Here is a 20,301-nt window from a genome sequence, read left to right as displayed (position 1 = left end):
GAGAGGTACAGCAGTATTGATTAGCTAAAACGAACGGTTTTTGTCAAGTGCTTCTTAACCCTTGACTGGTACACTGGGGTCATTCGTGACCCAAACATTGTATTTCCACTTTATCTTGCAATAGAAGTTTCGCTTTTCATGTTCTCATTATGTTACACATTAGCTAAGAATTAACTATAATGAGTGGTTTATCTGGAATTAGATTAACGATGCATTGTTTATTTGTGATCTATCAGGACACCAATATAATCATTTTTGTGAAAATCAGTAACTTATGAGTCAAATATATAAATTAAATTAAATATATATTTTTTAAATTTTCGTTATGGGCGCAGATAAAAAAGGCTAAAAAAACGAGAGTTTATTATTTTCTCTCGTCATTCTAAGCAATAGCAAAACTTAAAAAAATTGTAAAAATTAAAAGAGTTTAAAAGTCGTATAGCCCAGTTCTAAAAAACTAATTGCGTATCAAAAAGTGCTCGAATATTAACAGGGGTCGCAGTAATTAAATTGAATCAAAATCAGAGGGCCGATTTATTATTATTAATTATTTAGAATCGTATATCATAAATAATTACCCGCGAGACACTGAAAAACACCGACACACATTTTCACAGGAAGTTTCAATGCTGCCGTACCGTCTCGAACGAACCGATCGTCCGAAAGCTTGCTCGACACCTTGTTCAGCTCGAGAAAAAGGTTCTCTGTAACGGAAGACCGAATGACGTTCGAGTGGTGCCCGTGTTTCAGGTGATATCATCATCAAGGAAGGTACGATCGGCTCGAAAATGTACTTCATACAGGAAGGCATAGTCGATATCGTAATGGCGAACGGCGAAGTAGCGACCTCGCTGTCAGACGGCTCATATTTTGGCGAGATTTGCCTGCTGACGAACGCGAGGAGGGTGGCCTCGGTCCGCGCGGAGACCTACTGCAATCTCTTCAGCCTCTCGGTGGATCATTTCAACGCCGTATTGGACCAGTATCCGCTAATGCGCAGAACGATGGAAAGCGTTGCCGCCGAGAGGTATAAGCTTTGGTTAGGTTTGTTCTATCGAGTTGGTGTGCTACTAGATGTCAATCATCACTCCCACCTCCATGTTGATTTTGTTGAACATTGTGTACTGTCCGACAAGTCGAACTTCAATCATACTTATTGTCCGAACATCATGTCGCTTCTCTTTAACATGTATTATTCAATATTGATTTCATTATCTTCTCTGTCTTTCTATCTGTATGCGCTGATTTGGACTCGATTTGCTTCTTTTACATACACATTTACACAACACAAAACTATGGCGCGTATACAGCTGAACTGTGTACGGGGTGTCCCGAAAACGTCTCGCGATATGGAAACGGTGGGTTCCTCAGATCATTCGAAGCAACTTTTTCCTTTGCGAAAATGCGATCCGCGGCTTCGTTTACGAGTTATCGGCGAAAAACGGTGACCAGTGAGAGATCGCGCGCGGCTGACGCCCCGCCCTCGCGACCACTGCCGCTGCGCAGATGGCCAGCGCGACGCGGCAGTGGCCGCGAGGGCGGAGCGCCGGCCGTGCTCGCCTCCCGTTGGTCGCTGTTTTTCGTTAATAACTCGTTAACGACGCCTCGGAGAACATTTTCGTAAAGGAAAAAGTTGCTTGAAATGGCCTCGGGAATCCTCCAGTGCCGGATTACGAGACATTCTCGGGACATCCTGTGTATAATATATATTTGTATATATTTATGATGGAAACAAAGAAAAGAACGGACTGAATGATCGAAACAGAACAGTCACAATTGTGAAAATACTGTGATTGTTTGCTTGATCGCGCGTGACAGTGCAGAATCTGTTTCTGGGGGAGAAAGTTTTACAACGAGAGCGCACTAACTTGCGAACAACGGGACGCGTATCTACCGGATACACGTTCGAAATGAGTTGAGAGGGTTCCCGACGAAATGCTTGACTTTTTTTCTTGGCCACCGCACACCGGCACGAAATTTCAATCATGGACGCGCCACCGCCGCGATGGACGGTGCCGCGCGCCCCCCTGGCTTATTATTATACACATTTAACGAGAACTCATTGGGAAAAAAAACCGTGCGACATCGCGACAAAATCTTATCTACACTCTCGACACATTCACTACATAGTAATTGTTATATTCATAAGTTCGCATAACATATTTTTCAAATTAGTTGGATTCTCTTCTGCTGGCGTCGACGCGGAGTCACGTTTCGTTCACGCGGGCCGAAATCTCTTTAATTGGGCCTTTGAATTCGCGACACGCGGTACATTGTTAAAATAAAACCGCGCGATTTCGTTCCATTTCGCGCGGAGAACGAGGCGCGTGCTGCCTTTTTTCACTCGATCTTCGTTGTGTCAACCGCGAAGACAATCGACGAATTTGAGAATTTCGATCGATTTCGACGGAGGATCGAAGAGGATCGCCGCGAGCGATTCTGATCGATCGTCGATCGACAACGTGACTCCGCTGGACGCGCACCAATTGCTACTGATTTTCTTTTACCCGATCTTGTACCTCACATTGTAAAACCTTTAGCGGTGCAAGTGGTATTAGAACAAATAATACAAGTCTGTTTACAAGTCGTGGCGGGATTATAATGTTCGGTTAGGGTAAACCTGTGTACTGCTAAACGGTTTGTAAGTCAATTGATGTGAATTAATCGTTGGTTGTGTTCCGTGCTACATTCCCTACGCTTAATTATGCTCTCTTTGTAGGTTAAACAAAATTGGTAAGAACCCAAACCTGGTTGCCCATCGCGAGGAGGATCTTGGCAGCGAATCAAAAACGATAAACGCCGTAGTAAATGCGCTCGCGGAACAAGCTGCGCACGCCAGCGCCAGTGAAGAATCGGTAAAACATATTTGATAACATTGTTTGCGTAATTGTTGATCACGTTTCCCGGTGTTCACGCCGGACTCGCGACCTTTTTTTATCGCGTTCGAACACCTTCGCGAAATTCGTCGCATCGATACTTCTCTGTTTTCTTAAGGCTAGATTTATGGAGCACGCAAAAACAAACAGTTGTTTTATATTAGTTTATCGAAGTAACAGTAAGACATTTATTCCGATTTTGAACAAGTGTTGTTTTGTGACATTTGCCGTAAGTAACGTGTAAATTGAATAAATAACTCAGAACTGCGATGGTTAAAGTGCTGAAATAATTTCTTTTTAAATAAGAAAGGAAACTTGCACTTATTTTGTAATTAAATTTTATTGAAATCTAACGGATGGATATAACAATTATACTTAACAGGTTATTACTAAAAATCTCCATCGCAAGTCGAATTCGGCATTTTCTGAGTTTCCGAAATTTTCTGAAAAAATATAAAATATAAACAGTATACAGTAATGTTTCTCTAGTTGACGCTCAGATTGTCCGCGAAAATGGACAATTTAGGAAAAGGAGACACGATTATTCGAGCCTCGCGGCTCGTTTTTATAGTTATGGACAATCGGTAATTATAAAAAACGAGCCGGAAGGCTCGAATAATCGTGTCTCCTCTCCGCAAATTGTCCATTTTCGTGGACAATCGCATAGGCGTAGGACCAGCACGGTTAAATTCACTGCGACTGAAAAATTTGTCGTCTCCAAAAGAAATTACGCTGCCGTTAAAAGCGATTTCGAAGCCGAATCTCGAATTCGTTCGACAAACGAGACCAATCTCGCTCTCGTCCATCGAACGAGAATAATCGTGGAACGATTTCTAACGGGCGGCGCGTGTTGCAGGTACACAGCATGGAGCTGAGAACTCTTCCAGCTTGCCTGTTGCCCAGACCGAAGTCTGAGAACAATTTCGCGAGCCAGGACTTCGCCAGGGAGGGACGGAAGATCTTCCACAAAAGCGACACTTTCCACAAGGACTCGTATCAATGACGACACTCGCTTTACTAGCATACGGAGAGATACTAACGGCTCCATGGGCGACAGTGGCCGCTCCACTGTCGACGGGATCGTCGGCCACCGTTCCGGCCACGGATTCTGGACGCTACTCTAGAAGCAGTCTATAAATAGATATACGCCATGCCAGTAGTCCTCTAGCGATCGGTTTCTAGCGCCTTCTTATATTAATCTGATGGCACGTTCGGTCCAGAATCCGCGCGCGGAACCGCGCCGACCAACAGCAACAAAGAAAAAAAAGAAACAGAAAATCCCGGCGCGCTCTCCAACGGCGGCACAGTTCGGATTTGTCGGACACGTGGGAGCGTAGGGTGGCGCACAGCGCTCGAGCTCTCGAACAGCAATAACAAAAGGGAAACAGGAGGATAGAGAACTAACGACGAGCCAGCCGCGCGTCGGACGCGGGAAGGGAACGTTGAAGGCGCGCGACACGTCGGCTGGGACAGGGCCGAGGGAACTGACGCCTTTGGAATGAATCGAACGAGAAGCCCGATCCAAGGAGCGGCTGTGTCGCTGATTGGAGAACACGGAGCCGTTTCCTGCCGCGAGTCTCTTCATCGAGCAAATCAAATCGGTCGGAGCGCCGATGCGGCACCCAGCGAGAAACGCAGGGCGCGACGACGGACGAAGATCTTAACGACGACGAAGAGCAGGCCTAGAATCATCTTTAGAGCGTATTAACTACGTATAAATCCTAATTAACGGAACCGCGGGGTGTAACGATGCGTCGCGGACACTTTGTGATCCCACGGGAGTCGACGGGTTTTACACTTTGAACTTTGGTCCGCGGAGGCGTCGAACGGCAAGCAGGGCTAAGAAAGAGAGCGAGAGAGAGAGAGAGAGAGAAAGATAGAAAAAGAGAGAAAATATGTGTGCGTGTGTGTGTATGCGTGCGTGCGTGCGTGTGCGAGAAAGAGAGTGCGAAACACGTTTCGAGAGCGCGAAGAGTATAGGAGGGTTTCTCGTTTGTTTTTCTCTTGATTTAAGGAATAAAGAAACACTAACCGTAGAGGAGAACGTACTCGTTACGACAGAGGATCATTTCCGTTATTATGTTCGTTAACCGTAGCTTCGTAACACGATTAATGCCCGTGCTGTAGGCGATCGATGGGGAGCCAGCGAAGACGGCGAGGAGAGCGAAGATGGCGGGCGAGGGCGCAACGGGGAGGGTGCAGAACTTGGCGAAACAAGAGGAATCCACTTGGTTTCGGGAGACTCGCTACTTTCGGTGTAGCTCCTCGTTTTAGTTTTCTATGAACGCGCGTTCAATCGCTTCGGTGTGGAGCTTCGGTGATCAAGCTGTGCAAGGTGACGCGGAAACGTTGTGCGCGAGCGAGACAGAGAGAAAGGGAAAGAAAGAGAGAGCGAGAGAGAGAGAGAGAGAATTGTGAGAAGATAGTGGAGATTAGAAAGACCGTCCTGAAACGCGAAACAAGAGAGAGAGAGAGAGAGAGAGAGAGAGAGAGAGATCCAATAATCCACGCGAAAAAGAAAGGAGCATAGAAGGTACGGTGAATTTCCAGGGGGTTTACGGGGGGGAGGGGGTTGGGTCACACACAAGGGTGCGAATGATGAGGTCGTTCTACTACTATTATAGCAAAACAATGAAACAAAAAAAAAAGTTGAAACAAAAGTCTAATCGAAGGCCCAAAGGCTGTGTTAACTTGTTGAGAGTTCTTTGGGCTGCCAGGACTAAAACGTCAATGAATGAACAAACAAATAAACGTACATACAAACAAACAAACAAACAAACAAACAAACAAGCAAACAAAAAGAAAAAAAAGAGAAAATAAGAAATAATAACAAAGAGAATAATAAAAGTACGTGTTTAAGTGGAACGCGGGGGAAGTACCTTTTTATTGGGGGCGACAGACGACGCGATTGTACTATAAGAGACAAAAAGCTATAAATATTATGTAATAAATTATTATTATTATTATTATTACCATTATTATTACTATTATTATCATTATTATTATTATTATTATTATTATTGTTATTATTGTTACGATTATCATTGCAATGATTACTACATCCACTACCGCATAAAGAGGAGAAATAAATAAATAAAATAAACCTAGGCAGTCACTAAGACGTAACGCGAGAAACGACGTGTAAAAAAGAAAACAGAAATATTACGCGGAGACACGCGAGAAAATAAAAAGTACTATTCGCGCATAGTGGTCACGTTACCGTGTTGCGAGGATATTATTGTAATGTTTTAACTATAAAACGCGTGCGAAACGGTTGTACTCACCGACGGAACACCGATACTTACGGACAGTGACAACAGGAACAACAATAATAATAATAACAACAACAACCATTAACAATTAACAATAACAACAATAACAACAACAACAACAACAACATGGAACAACACGCGACGATTTCCCGGAGCTTCTTCTGATCAGTTTCTAAATCGGCTGGCAACTTTCGAGGCGGACGATCACGTTCGAAGTGTGAATTCGACCGAAACCGTGTTAAAAAAAGAAAGAAACGTGTTATTTTTCTAGTTGTTGGACGCGCGCCCTAGCGGCGCGATATTCTTTGCGTGTTCGAAAGTTTAACGTGGACTGTTAAAGCTTCCGATGTTTCTACGTATAATAGTAGCCGTGGCTGGGCCCGAGAATATATTTTAGGGGCCGGCCGCTCCCGAACAGCCGCGTTGCACTACGGCGGATTTCCCCGTTTCACTGCGACTGGGGGGAAAAGAAATTGTTACGTGTAAGAGGCGACATTCCGTCGCGGAGATTTTTATTGCAAACGGAGCGCGGCTATGTCTTCTATACTCCGTTGTAGAAGCTAGAAGAATCCCGCGTGCGGTGAAATCTGGCGTCGCGTTCGAAATTTCTGTTTCTGGATGAGATTTTATTTTCCACGGTTCGAAGTAAACGAAATTGCACCACCATGCGATTGATCGTTTCGATGATGCGAGGACACCGAACGAAATGAGTTGCGAAATGAGAAAGGTTGTTGAGATATAATGTTAATAAATTATTAGTATTAATAGAAATAAATTCGGTCGAAATTGATATTCATAGTGTTTGATAATCGAAAGAGTTTCTGCCATTTGAACCGGAAGTGGGTGCAAAAAGTAGTCGGCCTTGATTTAATACTCTTCAATTCCCTTTTTACAGGCGTTTTTGTTTCTGGAAAAATATAGACGTCGACGCTTTCTTCTTTATAGAATCGTTGATCGCGCGAACAGTGATCTAACTTTGATCCGAGATAATAATCGAATAACTTGATCCGATTCTGAATTAATTGAGCTTAGGAGCGACAAGAGCTAGAAACGGCGTGAACTTTTTTGGTTGCCCGATTACTGGAAGATCGTGTGAACGAACGGACCGAAAAATAATTAATTAATTAATTGCTCGCGTATAGTAATTAATTTCTCAATTAATTGCTCAATTGCTCGCGTAAGATAATGAATTTCTCTTAATTTCTCATCGTTCTCGGTGAAGTACACACTTCTACGTTTTTAAAGCACAGTTCTCTCTTTTTGACAATATCTTTGTAAAACATTGAAGAATCTCGCGTGGAGCGTGAAATTTTAAACGAACGCGCAATGCTTTGATATAAAAATAAAGTTGCTCGGAGCTGCTAAATTGTTCCCGTCAACGCTCGATAATGCATCTTTTTAACGCTAGATTTACGGAGCCCAAAAAATCAGCTGTTTTATACCAGTTTATGAAAGCAACAATAAGACAGTTATTCTGATTTTGAACGCGTGTTATTTCGCAACATTTGCTGCGAACAACTCAACTCAGATAAATTGTACAAATAACTCATGAACGTATCCTTGCGACACGAACAATCGTAAATTAAAAAATCCCGTCATTTCGACGGGTTTCGTAAATCTAGCGTTAACGTCGCACAATTTGCAAAATTCACAGGTTCGATTCAACTAATCAGTGCTAATTAGTCCTCGTGCCTTAGTCCAAGCGTAAACTATAGCCACCCTTAGCACACGAAATGCTAAAAAGAAACGCTCGTCCAACCACATATTAATCGCACTCGCCGATCAGCACAAATTCTCAATATCGAGTGATCGAAGTTCTTAAATGAGAAAAAGAAGTTGCACGCATATGTCCGGTCGCATAAAAATCGCGAGAAAAATCGCAAGAAAAATGCCGCGAAAAATCGCCGCGCGACTGTAGAAAAGAAAGATCGGACGACGGAAGTGTAAAAAGATCGTTGAAGCACGACGAAACGAAACGATCGCGTGGGAAAAGAAATAATATTCATCGTTCCAGAAACAGAAACGAACTCTCGTCGCTGTTCAGGAGCCGCGGCCCTCCCTAGTGTTACGATCGACGCGGTACACGAGTCACGCCTGTTAACGATAATACTCTTCTTTAACGAAACAAACGCTGTAAGAGTCTAATTTCTAAATAGCAACGTTGCTCGTTACTTTGACGTTTATACACGCTCCGTACACTTTTCACCGCGGACACACGTATATTACCGATATACATCAGATGTGACGGGTGAGGGGGGGTGGGAGGGGGGCGGGAGAGAACAAAAAAGAAAGAAGAAAAAGACGAGACGAAACGTGCCATTCTCGTTTCCTAGTTGAGAACGCGCACCACCTTCGCGTGTGTACGCGACTATGCATACATGTACATATGCATATACATGTACATATACATATATACATATATATGTATGTATACGTATATATATATATATATATAAAAACAACGCGTCTGATATGTGTGTGTGTCTGTATACATGTATGTATATATGTATATAAAGAGAACTAATAACCGTGTGTAAAGGAGAGAGAGAGATAGAGGCGTATATTATGCCATGCGTTTCATACATATACATATGTAAACATACACCTACACAGATGCGTGGAAAACAGAGGTACCTATTTTTCATGTAAGAGAAAAAAAGCGAGACGCGAGAACGGGCGAAAGAGAGAGAGAGAGAGAGAGAGAGAGAGAGAGAGAGAGAGAAAAAGAGAGATAGTTTTCTGTCATTATTTTACATCTCCTCACGTCATCCTAAAGCTAATATATACATATACGCGCGTGCACGTGTACACGCGTGATTGCGCGCCGCGGAACGCGTGATACGGGCACACGTGTACGCGCGTGCATTATAAGTATAATAATAATAATTAAATGAAAAAAAATCAGTACGAGATATAACGATGATATTGTAATAGCGACGAAAACGATCATCTAAGCGTAATATCGGTCGACAATGCATACCAGAGAGAAAACAAAAAACAATGGTAGAATACTCGTAGACCGCATGACCGACGTTTTTATAGTTTAATCTATACACAAAGAGAGAGAGAGAGAGAGAGAGAGAGAGAGAGAGATGAATAAAACCGGTCTAGGACTAATCTGCCAGGACGGTTTCGGGCCTAAGGTGTGTACGCGTAATTAATTAACAAAAAAAAAATAAGAAAGAAACGGCAAGGAACGGCGAGAGAGAGAGAGCGAGAGAGAGAGAATATGGTGCGAGGACAGACGGACAGCAAACAGATAATTCTTACTAATTGGCGAAAGCCGACGAACGCGAGCGCGATCATGCTACTCGCACAGGGGAGCGCGCGAGCGCGAGAACGTGATAACAGGGAAGGGGGGTGGGGGGGTTGGGGAGACACGGAAAAAGAAGCCGCGACTCTTTGCTATCACTGCTAACTAATAGACGACTATATTAACCACTGTCTGCTAATGTTGACGAACGATCGGCGCGCGGCACACTCGAACTACTAACCGTAAATGTTATCCTAACCGAACCGTGTACATACGAGAGAGGAATAAGAAGAAAAAAACGCACGCTGTACGCGCGCGTACGTACTGCGGGAAAAGAGCGTAGCATTTAGCGGCGGGCGAACGAGCGCGAATAGCGGGAAAGCGGCGAGCTGCGAAACGATACACGACATTAGGACACTTGACGTCGAGCAAAAGTAAGAAACGCTTAGAGAAAGAGAAGAAGAGAGAAAGACAGAAAGAGAGAGATCTACGAAATAACAATGATATTTCACAAGAGCAGATATTAACAAAACCAAAAGAGAAAAAAAAGAAAAAAAAAGAAAAAAACCATCGTGCAACTGTTCGGGACGCGCTCTCCGTGCACGTTATTTGCTAAGCGACAAGAGTGAGACCGTAATTAAGTGAAAACAAAAAGAAAAATCGGAAAACGTTCAAAAAAAGATAAAACTAATACAAAGGCGGGATAGTTTTTGTATTAAACGAGAGTGATAGGTTCGCGTGTGACAGGTGAAACGGTACGATCATGGTCGGGGGTCCGGAAATCGGAAATGGTGAAACTCGGAAACAGATTCGCGGAAACCGCGGCGGGCGAGAGAGAGAGAGAGAGAGAGAGAGAGAGAGAGAGAGCGACGGTGATACGGCGGCGACCGGCTGTTCTCATTGGAACACGGCGAAAATAGAAACGGACGCGCGAGAAAGAAGAAAGCTTTCGCTGCTCGGTCGTTTTCGGCGGTGGTCTCGTCTCTCGATGAATTGCGGGATCTCGTCGTTCGCGATGATCGCGAAACAGAAGCGCGCGGAAACAGAAGCCAGAACTGTCTCTAGAGCTACGTTAAAGAAAAAAAAAAACAAAAAAGTATAACACAAAAGACTGTAGCGCCATGAATGTGTATCTCAGATCTTACATATCAGACGTTTCGTTTCGAGCGGCTAAAAAGGATATAATCTCGTTTTCCGAACGAGATCTTTTGCTGGATAGCGAGCACTCGCGAGGCAGCTCTATTTTAGATAGGACTAGCGATGGTTTCGCGAGTACTCTTCGGTGATTGGAATATTGTTTAACGCTGGGTCGTGCTCGATATTTCGTCTGGACAGGGTATTGCACATATTATAATATAATATATTAGATTTTATATTAATATATTAATGAAATATATATTAATATTATAATTGTATAATATTGTGTTTATATTGTATATTATAATTATATATAATATTATATTAATATAATATATCATAATATATTATAATATATTACAATATAATATGTATTATAATATAATATAATATAATATAATACAATATAATATAATATGTATTATAATATATATTATATATAATTATATATAATTAATAATAATATTATATATATAATATTAAATTATTATTTAATTTTGGTTTTTAACTGGCTAAAATTATTAAAGAAAGGAGCTGATTGCCATCTGGCTCCTGTTTGTTGCAATTGATTAAAATATTTCGATTCTGCATAAAGATCCGCAGCCTATTTGCGAGACAAATGCTGCATTATTTTCACGAATGTGTACAATTTATAGAATCTTCTCCGATTCATTTTATAACTAGATTTCGGATTTCACGATTATTATTATTTAAGTCAAAAATGGAAAAATTGAATGTAGATCAGTGGAAGCTTAAGAAGAATTTCAGGATTCAGGATTCATTCTTTTATGGTTTCGAATCTATTAAAGCTGTTCAGACGAGATATCAATTTTTAACTAAATCCTGTGCTCTCCTAACTAACTGTGCCAATTTAACTTGTCTTTTCACTCTGCAAAATTTAAAAATGAAGGTTCTCACACATCTCTCCAATAAGACTAATATTACAAAAAAACATTTTTTCTTTCTCGTATCGTTAGAATTGTTATTAAAGACTCGAATTTAATTCAACGAATATTTTGTTTATAAAAAAGCTCACAAAACAGATGGTTATCCGTGCAAATAAATTGCTCAGCCTTTCTAGACTTGGATCTGATTTAATTCGTTGATATAACTGGTTAAAATTGCTCGTAGATTTGAATGAACAAAATAGGAAATTAACAGAAGAAAAGATGTTAAATCCGAACCCATGGAAGTGGAATCGATGCGCCTTCAAACAATCAACTCCTCAAATTACTAAATCAAATCCTCAAGTTTGTCCAATCTTCCCAGTTTCAATTTATCGAGTTTCCAAATTATCGAAATCACAAATCTTCGTTTCTATTTCGCGTAGAAATTCGACGATGACGGAATTCATAGAACGCTCGAATTCTTCGAAATCATTGGCTATTGTTATCGCTTCGGAACGAAATGCTCGACGACCTCCAGCGTTAAACGATCATCCAACGCTCCTAGAGACCATTCCTCCACCTACGAGAAACAGCTGGAAACCAGAACCCCGAAGACCTATCGCTAGAAAGAGAAAGAGAGCGAGAGAAAGAAAGAGAGAAAGAGAGAGAGAGAGAGACTTCCTCTGCTCACGAGAGACCTTAGCAACCCTGGAATCTCGCAATTCACGTTTGAACCCTCTGACACTTCCCGACGTCCATTGGCTTGACAAAATCTCTTCAAAAATCTTCTCCCGGGGCCCGCGAAGCCGAGCGTAGAACTTAACGTGCTGAACTTTAGAGGCGGGTGGTACCGTGTAGAACTTCACTTCCGTTTCCGGTTTCAAGGATCAAACGCGATAACAAAACGATTGATAACGAAACACGCGACTGTCCAATGCCAAGTAGAATGCTAAGCTTCGTTAGTACAGTAATCTGACAAAGCGTTTCACGATGATCTCTACAGGGTGACACAAGACTGGCTTAGCCGTCACCGACACGTGGGGACCCCTAAGCGTCGTCATACTACACAGATACACATAGATACACACACACACTCGTGCTCTCTGTGATTCCGAACGAGATTCGATGTTCATTTACCTAGCGGTAAACACAGCGTTCGTTTTAAAAGAGCCGCGCATGATTGGAACAACGAAATCGTGGATATTAAAAAAACGCGATCACGGACAGATACGCGCCGATTGCCTTCTAGTCTCGCGCAGATCACACTCCGGTAGACGATTAGCGACCGTTTCTCGAGCTGTTTCTGCCTTGAACCACTTGCCTTGCGATTACTATACCCTGTACTCGTTTTAGCGTTGCCCGTTTCGTTTCTGCGAGCTGCGACAAACGGCATCGGAGACGTTCGTTGCGTTACGATTTTTACGCTGGGTTCACGGGGCACCGAAAGCAGCGGAAATAACACAGTCGCCTCGCGAAAATAACGAGGGCACCGGTTTATTCAGATTTTTTAGCAATTTCGATCGCGACCAGAGACATTTTATTCGACGAATCGCCCGGAAACGTGTGCGCATAAATTCCGCCGAATTTGTCTTCAGGAACGAAAGCGGATAATTCGAGAGCGGAAGATCATGCGAGCCGCGCGGCTCGTTTTCATAGTCGCCGATCGCCGACGATTGTAAAATCGGGGCGCACTGCTCGAACAATCGCGTCCCCGCTTTCCAGATCCTCCGTTTTCGTTCGAAAGCTGTGGGAAAATTACGGCGAATTTGCTGCAATTTCAGCCGCCGCGAATCGGAGAATCTGGAACGCGTTTTTGGAACGAATTCGACGCCCTCCGTGAACCCAACGTTGAGAACTGAATTCGATGGTTATTTCTGTGACACGCCGATTCGCTCCGATAGATCGCGATCAGCGGGAATCAGCGATTTTCTCAACGCGAATCTGTCGCCTAATTTTGTTTTCCTTAATTCCCGACGCGGCTGACAACGTTTCGTTCGACAGCGTTCGCGACGATCCCAATTGATTTCCGGCGCTCGCCGAGAGATACTTTCGATTTTCTATGCGGTAAAGAGTAATTTTCATACAGGGAACTGTTGCCGTTTGCGTACTGAAAAACTTGCTCACGACGTACCCATTCGGCCGAACGAACGATGCGCAAACAAATCGCTTCTTACCGAAAGGATTATATCGCAGACGATTGAGAGAAATAAAAAGTAGCAATGATTACCACACGACCGAGGCTCGAGTAACAGTTTTTATATTTAACCCTGCTGCGATCTTTGTCTTTTCTTCTTTCCGACCGACCGTCCACGTTACTTCCGTTACTTTCGCTGAATTATGTAACATCTCGCCATGTAAACGATAACCACGTTTCCATAAAAATGATTTTCAAGATTTCGGAGAAGTGTGAGACAATTATTGCTGTTCCACCTGTTCCTGCTTTCTCGGTGTTGATACGATGTTCGATGAAGGACCGCAACAGGGTTAAATGTTCTTCGTTCGATACGCCTGAACGTTCTATGGAAAAATTGACGCGCTAATTAGGTCATTTTTAAGACGACGCCGCGAATCTTGAGCCATTTGTTAAAGCGTGGAAGAAAGAACGTGATGCAGACGGACGCGGAATTAACGGTAGATGTACGGAGCATGGAAACAGCTGTTCTGCAGAAAAAAATGACACGCTAATTAGGTCATTTTTATGATAACGTCGCGAATCTTGATCCATTTGTTAAAGCGTGAAAGAAAGAACGTGATGCAGACGGACGCGGAATTAACGATAGATATACGGAGCATAAAAACAGCTGTTCTGCAGAAAAAATGACACGCTAATTAGGTCATTTTTAAGACGACGTCGCGAATCTTGATCCATTTGTTCAAGCGTGAAAGAAAGAACGTGATGGAGAAGACGGACGCGGAATTAACGCTAGATTTACGGAGCACGAAAAACAGCTGTTTCATATTAGTTTCGAAAAGTACCAATGAGACATTTATTCTGGTTCTTAACAAGCCGTTATCGTAACATTCGCCGTAAGTAACGTATAAATTGAATAAATAACTCGTAAATCTGTCTTTACGATATGAATAATCGCAAATTAAGAAATCAGTGACCCGCCATTTCGACGGGTTCCGCGAATCTAGCGTTAATGAGAGAAAACTGTGCGTTCGAAAAAAATTCCTTACGACACGAACAAGCCGGAAGTGTAAATTCTCCACGATGAAAATTGCATCCAGCAAATCGCAAATATTCGGCCTGTCGCATCAAATCCGCGTTTCCAATAGCGAGGCAACTTTGTTGCTCGAAAAGCTCAACGAAATTTCATTGAAAATCGCGCGACACTTTTTTGTTTCTATTCAACCGATATCTGCGTGGCACAGCTGAACATTGTGCATCAAAGATTACGCAGCGTGAAACGGCAACAAATATAGTCAACCCTTTGCGGTCGAAGCCATTTTAACTGTAGATCAAAAATAAGTTTTCTGACTTTTATGCATATGAAATAAGTCTTGTCGTACAACAGTTACACTTTTGACAGTTCCTTAAATCCGAACTTTGTCGATATAAAAATTATCTTGGGCCGCGATGCAACAATTTTAGCGGTGCCTCGGAGCCGTCAATCGAGCGCAAAGGGTTAATAAATGCATGGTTAATAAATCCGCGCCGCGACGGGAATTCTCGCGAACAATTTGCAAATCTCGCGAATCTGAGCGAAAAGCTCGACAACGCTTTCCGCCCGGGCTTTTCATTTGCAATTCTGTGAATTCCAAGTTCGCAACTGCGAGACGCGATTGCGAGGCAAGCGGTCGGTCGACGCTGGAGTGTCATCGTTCAAATAACTGTCGCGAGCCTCTCTGATCGAAGATGATCCAGTAGTGTGGCACCAAGTAGACGTCATCGACGTCGTGCGAGAAACCTGCGTAGAAACGCCTTGTAAAGAAACAAACAAAAAAAAAAGATTATAAGAGAGCGAGCGAGAGAACGAGAGTGAGAGCGAGAGAAAGGGAGAGAGTGATCGCGAGCGAAAGAGAGCGAGAGAACGAGAGAGAAAGCGCGAGCAAGAGAGAAAGAATGCGAGAACGAGAGATCGAGCGAGCGAGAGCGAGAGAGAGAGAGAGAATTATAACATTACCCTAGCGTCAATTTTCTACGAAAGAGTTTTCTACAAAATTCACACCATAAGCGTGTATCTTGTTACATCGCGCTTATCGTATGAATCTATGTATGTATGCTACGCAAGCGCTGGTACGAATCTCTTGACGTTTTTCTATTAGACATCGTTCGCTAAGTTTGTTACAAAATGTTTAAACGGGGGGCGGTGAGAAACAAAAATCGGCCGATCAATGTAAAAAAATACTTCGTAACTTCGCGCAGCCCGAAGCAGCGAGCATATAGTAGCGGATTAAATTAAACACATAGACGCTTGTTCGAGACGCAGAACATAATTGTAAAGAGAGAATAAAAAAAAAGAACGAAACGAGAAGGAAAGAAAAGAGAAGAAGAGATGAACGGCGACTTACGGAACCGGTCGAGAAATAGCGAACAAAGGCGGACGAAACAAAAACAAAAAGAAAGAGAGAAAGATAACGAAGCGAAGCAATGATAACTATCGTTCAATTATTGAGTTCTCGGATGTATGGAGACCGGCGCGCGACTTTTCGCGCCGTCAAAATGGCGCGCGACTTTTCGCGCCGCCAAAATGGCGCGCGCGTGGCCCGCGCGAAACGAATCCCTGATCCGTTTCCCGACGTCCTCGATTGCGTTGTCTTCTAATCCCGCGCGCGGAAACGCCGGCCGCGGAAATCCGCGTCGACCGCAGCCGCGGAAGTTGGCTCGCCGATCAGGCATTCTTATCGCTCTGGGGTGGAACCGGCCGTGTTTATCGTCGAAGAGAAACCAATCTAACCGAGCATTATATTTGCGAGCAGAATGATTAACGTGTACTTCCGTTCAAACTCTGTATGACCGTTGTGTGAAATGCACTGGTGTAGTTATACTGTATCGATAGGCAATGCCGTGGCGAACCTTGCCAGCGGCCTCGTCACGGCGTTCGTACGATTTTCGTTTGTTTACGGGGGTTGTGAACGTCGCGCCGGCGATTCCGTTCTGCGACACTTCGATATAATCTTCTCTGTTCAGTCTCACGGAGAACCGAGACAGTGTCGTCGATTCTGGTTGCTGGTCGATTTCATTCCTGGACATCGTGCTCTTTCGCTTGACGCTTTATCTACCGGAATAGGACTGATAATTGGAGTTTCAATTATTGCGGCATACTGAGAGAAATCTGTAATTGTTCTGTCCCTAATTGTTCTCGCTAATTGACAATCGGATTGTGCACAGAATAGACAATTTGGGAAGAGGAGATACGATTATTCGAGCCTTGCACCTTGTTTTTATAATTATTATAATTATTAATATTAGTATGATTGATATTTTAATTAATATGGCATTTATGTTAATGTCAATATTAATGTCAATATCAATATTTATATCAATATTAATACTAATATCAATATCAATATTAGTATCAATATTAATACTAATATCAATATCAATATTGATATCAATATTAATGCTAATATCAATATCAATATTAATACTAATATCAATATCAATATTAATATCAATATCAATATCAATATTAATATCAATATTAATGCTAATATCAATATCAATATTAGTATCAATATTAATACTAATATCAATGTCAATATTAATATCAATAGTAATATCAATATTAATATTAATTTATTATAATTATAATATTAATATTAAATAGTAATGCTCGAATAATCGTACCTCCCCTTCTCAAATTATCCATTTTCTAGCACAATCTGAGCGTCAATTAGGGTGAATTTACTGCAATCGTCAGAAATATAGTAATTTTTATAGAGGTTCTCTTTTATGCAAAAGAGATTAAACGAGAAATACCAAATATTGTTCATAATGCATTTATTAGTGGCAGAAAAATTTGAAAAATATTCGTCCATCATCTTAAAATTATTTATACTCTCAAGTAACTCTCCTAATTTTAAAACGGAATTATTTATGTCACTAGGATCTCTTATCGAAGTCTACATTGTCATTGAATAATTTATTACGAAATTCTTAACGCTTTATTTTATTGTAACGTGTTCAAGGGAAGCTCGATAATTTTCTTTGTAAATAATTATTTCCGAGGAACTCGTTTCGTTATATCAATCGATATAACTTGATAGATTTCAAGAGATTCTTAATAATTTGATAGATTGTGACCAAGCTTATTATAACTTTCGAAGAACCTTTTAACTGATTCTATATAATTTGATGTAAATAATTTGCTAGATCGTGGACGAGTTTATTATAATTTTCGAACGATCTTCTAACAGATTCTAAATAATTTGATCTAAATAATTTGCTAGATTGTGAACGAGTTTATTATAATTTTCGAACGATCTTCTAACAGATTCTAAATAATTTGATCTAAATAATTTGCTAGATCGTGAACGAGTTTATTATAATTTTCGAACGATCTTCTAACAGATTCTAAATAATTTGATCTAAATAATTTGCTAGATCGTGGACGAGTTTATTATAATTTTCGAACGATCTTTCAAGAGATTCCTAACTTTGTTTAAATCTTCGATTTAGAAAAAAAACTATTAAAAAAGGGTTCCCGAAAATTACGGAATTACCGTCGGTAGATAACGTGTTGAACAATAAAAGCTCGACGGCAACCATAAGCGCACGAACAGTTTATTCGCTCGGATCAAGACCGAGGATAGTATCGTTGCGGGGAATCGGGGAAAGTTGCGAGCTTTTGTACTTCGATGAGAAAACTTTCGAACCGATTTCCACCGATGAAACGCGGAACGTTCGCATCGAAACGTTCGCCCGCCGCGTTCGACAACGATCGACGACGAATCGGCCGACGTTCGCGAATCGCGACCGTCCTAGAGAAATGCTATCGGCGAGAAATTCGGCGTTGAATTTACGAGAGATTCGTTTCGGTTCTCCGTGATCCACGTTCAGTCGTGCGAAGTCCGTGCAATTGTTATCCGCGGAGCCGCTTTCCAACCCCCGCTGTTCTCCGCCTGAACATGAAAATGGATACGCGATGAATTTTCTCCCACGGAAGCTCTGTAAATCTGCATCGCGAGCATCATCGTGTCCACCAAAGGAACGGTAAAGGAGTATTTTCGTTGCTGGTCGTTGTTTACTGCTTTCGACAAAGAAGAACCTCGAGTCAAATTACAGAAACAATCTGTCTGCGCCGAAGCAAATCCTTCTGTGAAACGTTTCAATTATGCCTTGGAATTTGACACAGGTATACTGATAAGTAGACTGCGGATCTTTGTGCATTTATAGCAAGTGCTACGGAATACAGTCCAGTTGAATAAAAGTTTCAATAAAGTTGGACGTAGAGACTTGACACAGTTGTTTATTTATAACGGGAACGATCGTGGGGCGACTCGGATTCTACCTACACTTCCTTACTCCGTCAGCTTTCGGGCCTCGAAATGTTAACTTTGCCTGCGTATTCGACACGTCGACCGTCAATTTGTTCGTTCGAAAAGCGTCCGAAGAAAAATTAAACGAAACAAAATAATCGGAACGCTTGGCCAACCGAACGGGGAGATCTCCCCGCTTTTAATTCAGTCGATCGACGACCGAATGGATGATCAATGAAAAATTGAAAATTATCGCTTAATTTTATTCTGCAATTTTATTTGCAAGAGACACGAATGCTGAAGAGATAATTGATGCCATGCATTATAAGTTTGCTTCGTGATTTTTGCTTAATTGAATGAAACATTTTAATATTATTTATTATTATTATTATTATTTTATTATTATTTTATTATTTTACTATTATTATTATTATCTTATTATTATTTTATTATTTCACTATTATTATTATTATTTTATTATTATTTTACTATTATTTTATTATTATTATTATTATTTTATTATTATTTATTTTAACATTTTTATATTCTTGAGGTTTCTAGCGCGGTCTTGGAAGTTAACGTTAACGTTGAACGAACGTGTGCGAACGACGCGACGGTCGACGTGTCAAGATGTTACGTTAGTGTGATGCCGTTTTGTTGACGAAGCTAACTATAGATCGTTGGAATCGTCGTTTGACGGGACGACGAGAATTATAATTTCTTTTAAAATGGTTAATTGCACACATATTGTTTCTGTGTGTTCTGACAATAAGCAACACCGAGAAACATATTGGAACTTTTACTGTGACAGCAACATTGACTGAAATGTTGCCCCTTTGTTCCATTGGTGGATGCACACGTGATCTGTCTCAAATGCATTCGAATCTTTTCATTGAACTATATTGATCTTGATTACGATCGATTAGAATCCACGGGAATTCCACCAATTCCTGTTCACAGGTCTTTGCATTCTGTTTCGTTCAGACTCATTTAAATAGGTCAGACCTTTATTATCGAGCATTAATTTCTTTGTTAATTTGCACACGCGAGAATTTATGTGAAAATTTATTTCCCGATGAAAACGGCTTTTTCATTCGCTCGTTACAGACATTGAACGCGAATTTTCATTTAATCTGATTTATATTATATTAAAATATGATATTTATTTAAACGATGGAAATGTGCTTGAACAAAGCAGACATTCACTTTGGCACTGGATTGATCGGAACGAGTATTTCAAATTTGAAAAATTGATGGGAAAAATGCTACTTCGTTGACGTAAATTTGATTGGCACAAATGTATACACAAGGTATAGTAAACGTCAATTTTCAAAGCATTTGATGCGAGAAATACCATAAATATTAATATTCGTGACTGCTTGGAATCTCAACATTTCAATTTGAACCTAGTCAATTCACCTTAAATATTGATATAATTATTCAGTAATTGA

General features: G+C 41.4%; 1 protein-coding gene across 10 annotated transcripts in view; it reads left to right on the top strand.

Annotated features, from left to right (window-relative positions):
• The window catches only part of Ih (hyperpolarization activated cyclic nucleotide gated potassium channel Ih), a 375,005-nt gene extending 356,174 nt beyond the window's left edge, over positions 1-18,831 (top strand). For 8 of the 10 annotated variants that reach the window (XM_076525911.1, XM_076525906.1, XM_076525903.1 and 5 more), the window contains 3 exons: positions 751-1,039; positions 2,720-2,855; positions 3,733-18,831. In XM_076525911.1, coding sequence (XP_076382026.1) covers positions 751-1,039; positions 2,720-2,855; positions 3,733-3,879 — 572 coding nt within the window. In that variant the 3' untranslated portion in view covers positions 3,880-18,831. The remainder of the gene's footprint in view (positions 1-750; positions 1,040-2,719; positions 2,856-3,732) is intronic. The other 2 variants (XM_076525904.1, XM_076525908.1) reach the window with 1 other exon arrangement.
• Positions 18,832-20,301: the final 1,470 nt, after the last annotated feature.

The sequence above is a fragment of the Megalopta genalis genome, chromosome 13 (assembly GCF_051020955.1).
Source record: "Megalopta genalis isolate 19385.01 chromosome 13, iyMegGena1_principal, whole genome shotgun sequence".
Taxonomy (NCBI): domain Eukaryota; kingdom Metazoa; phylum Arthropoda; class Insecta; order Hymenoptera; family Halictidae; genus Megalopta; species Megalopta genalis.
Note: the sequence above shows the minus strand (reverse complement) of the source record. Positions and strands in the feature narration are given on the sequence as shown.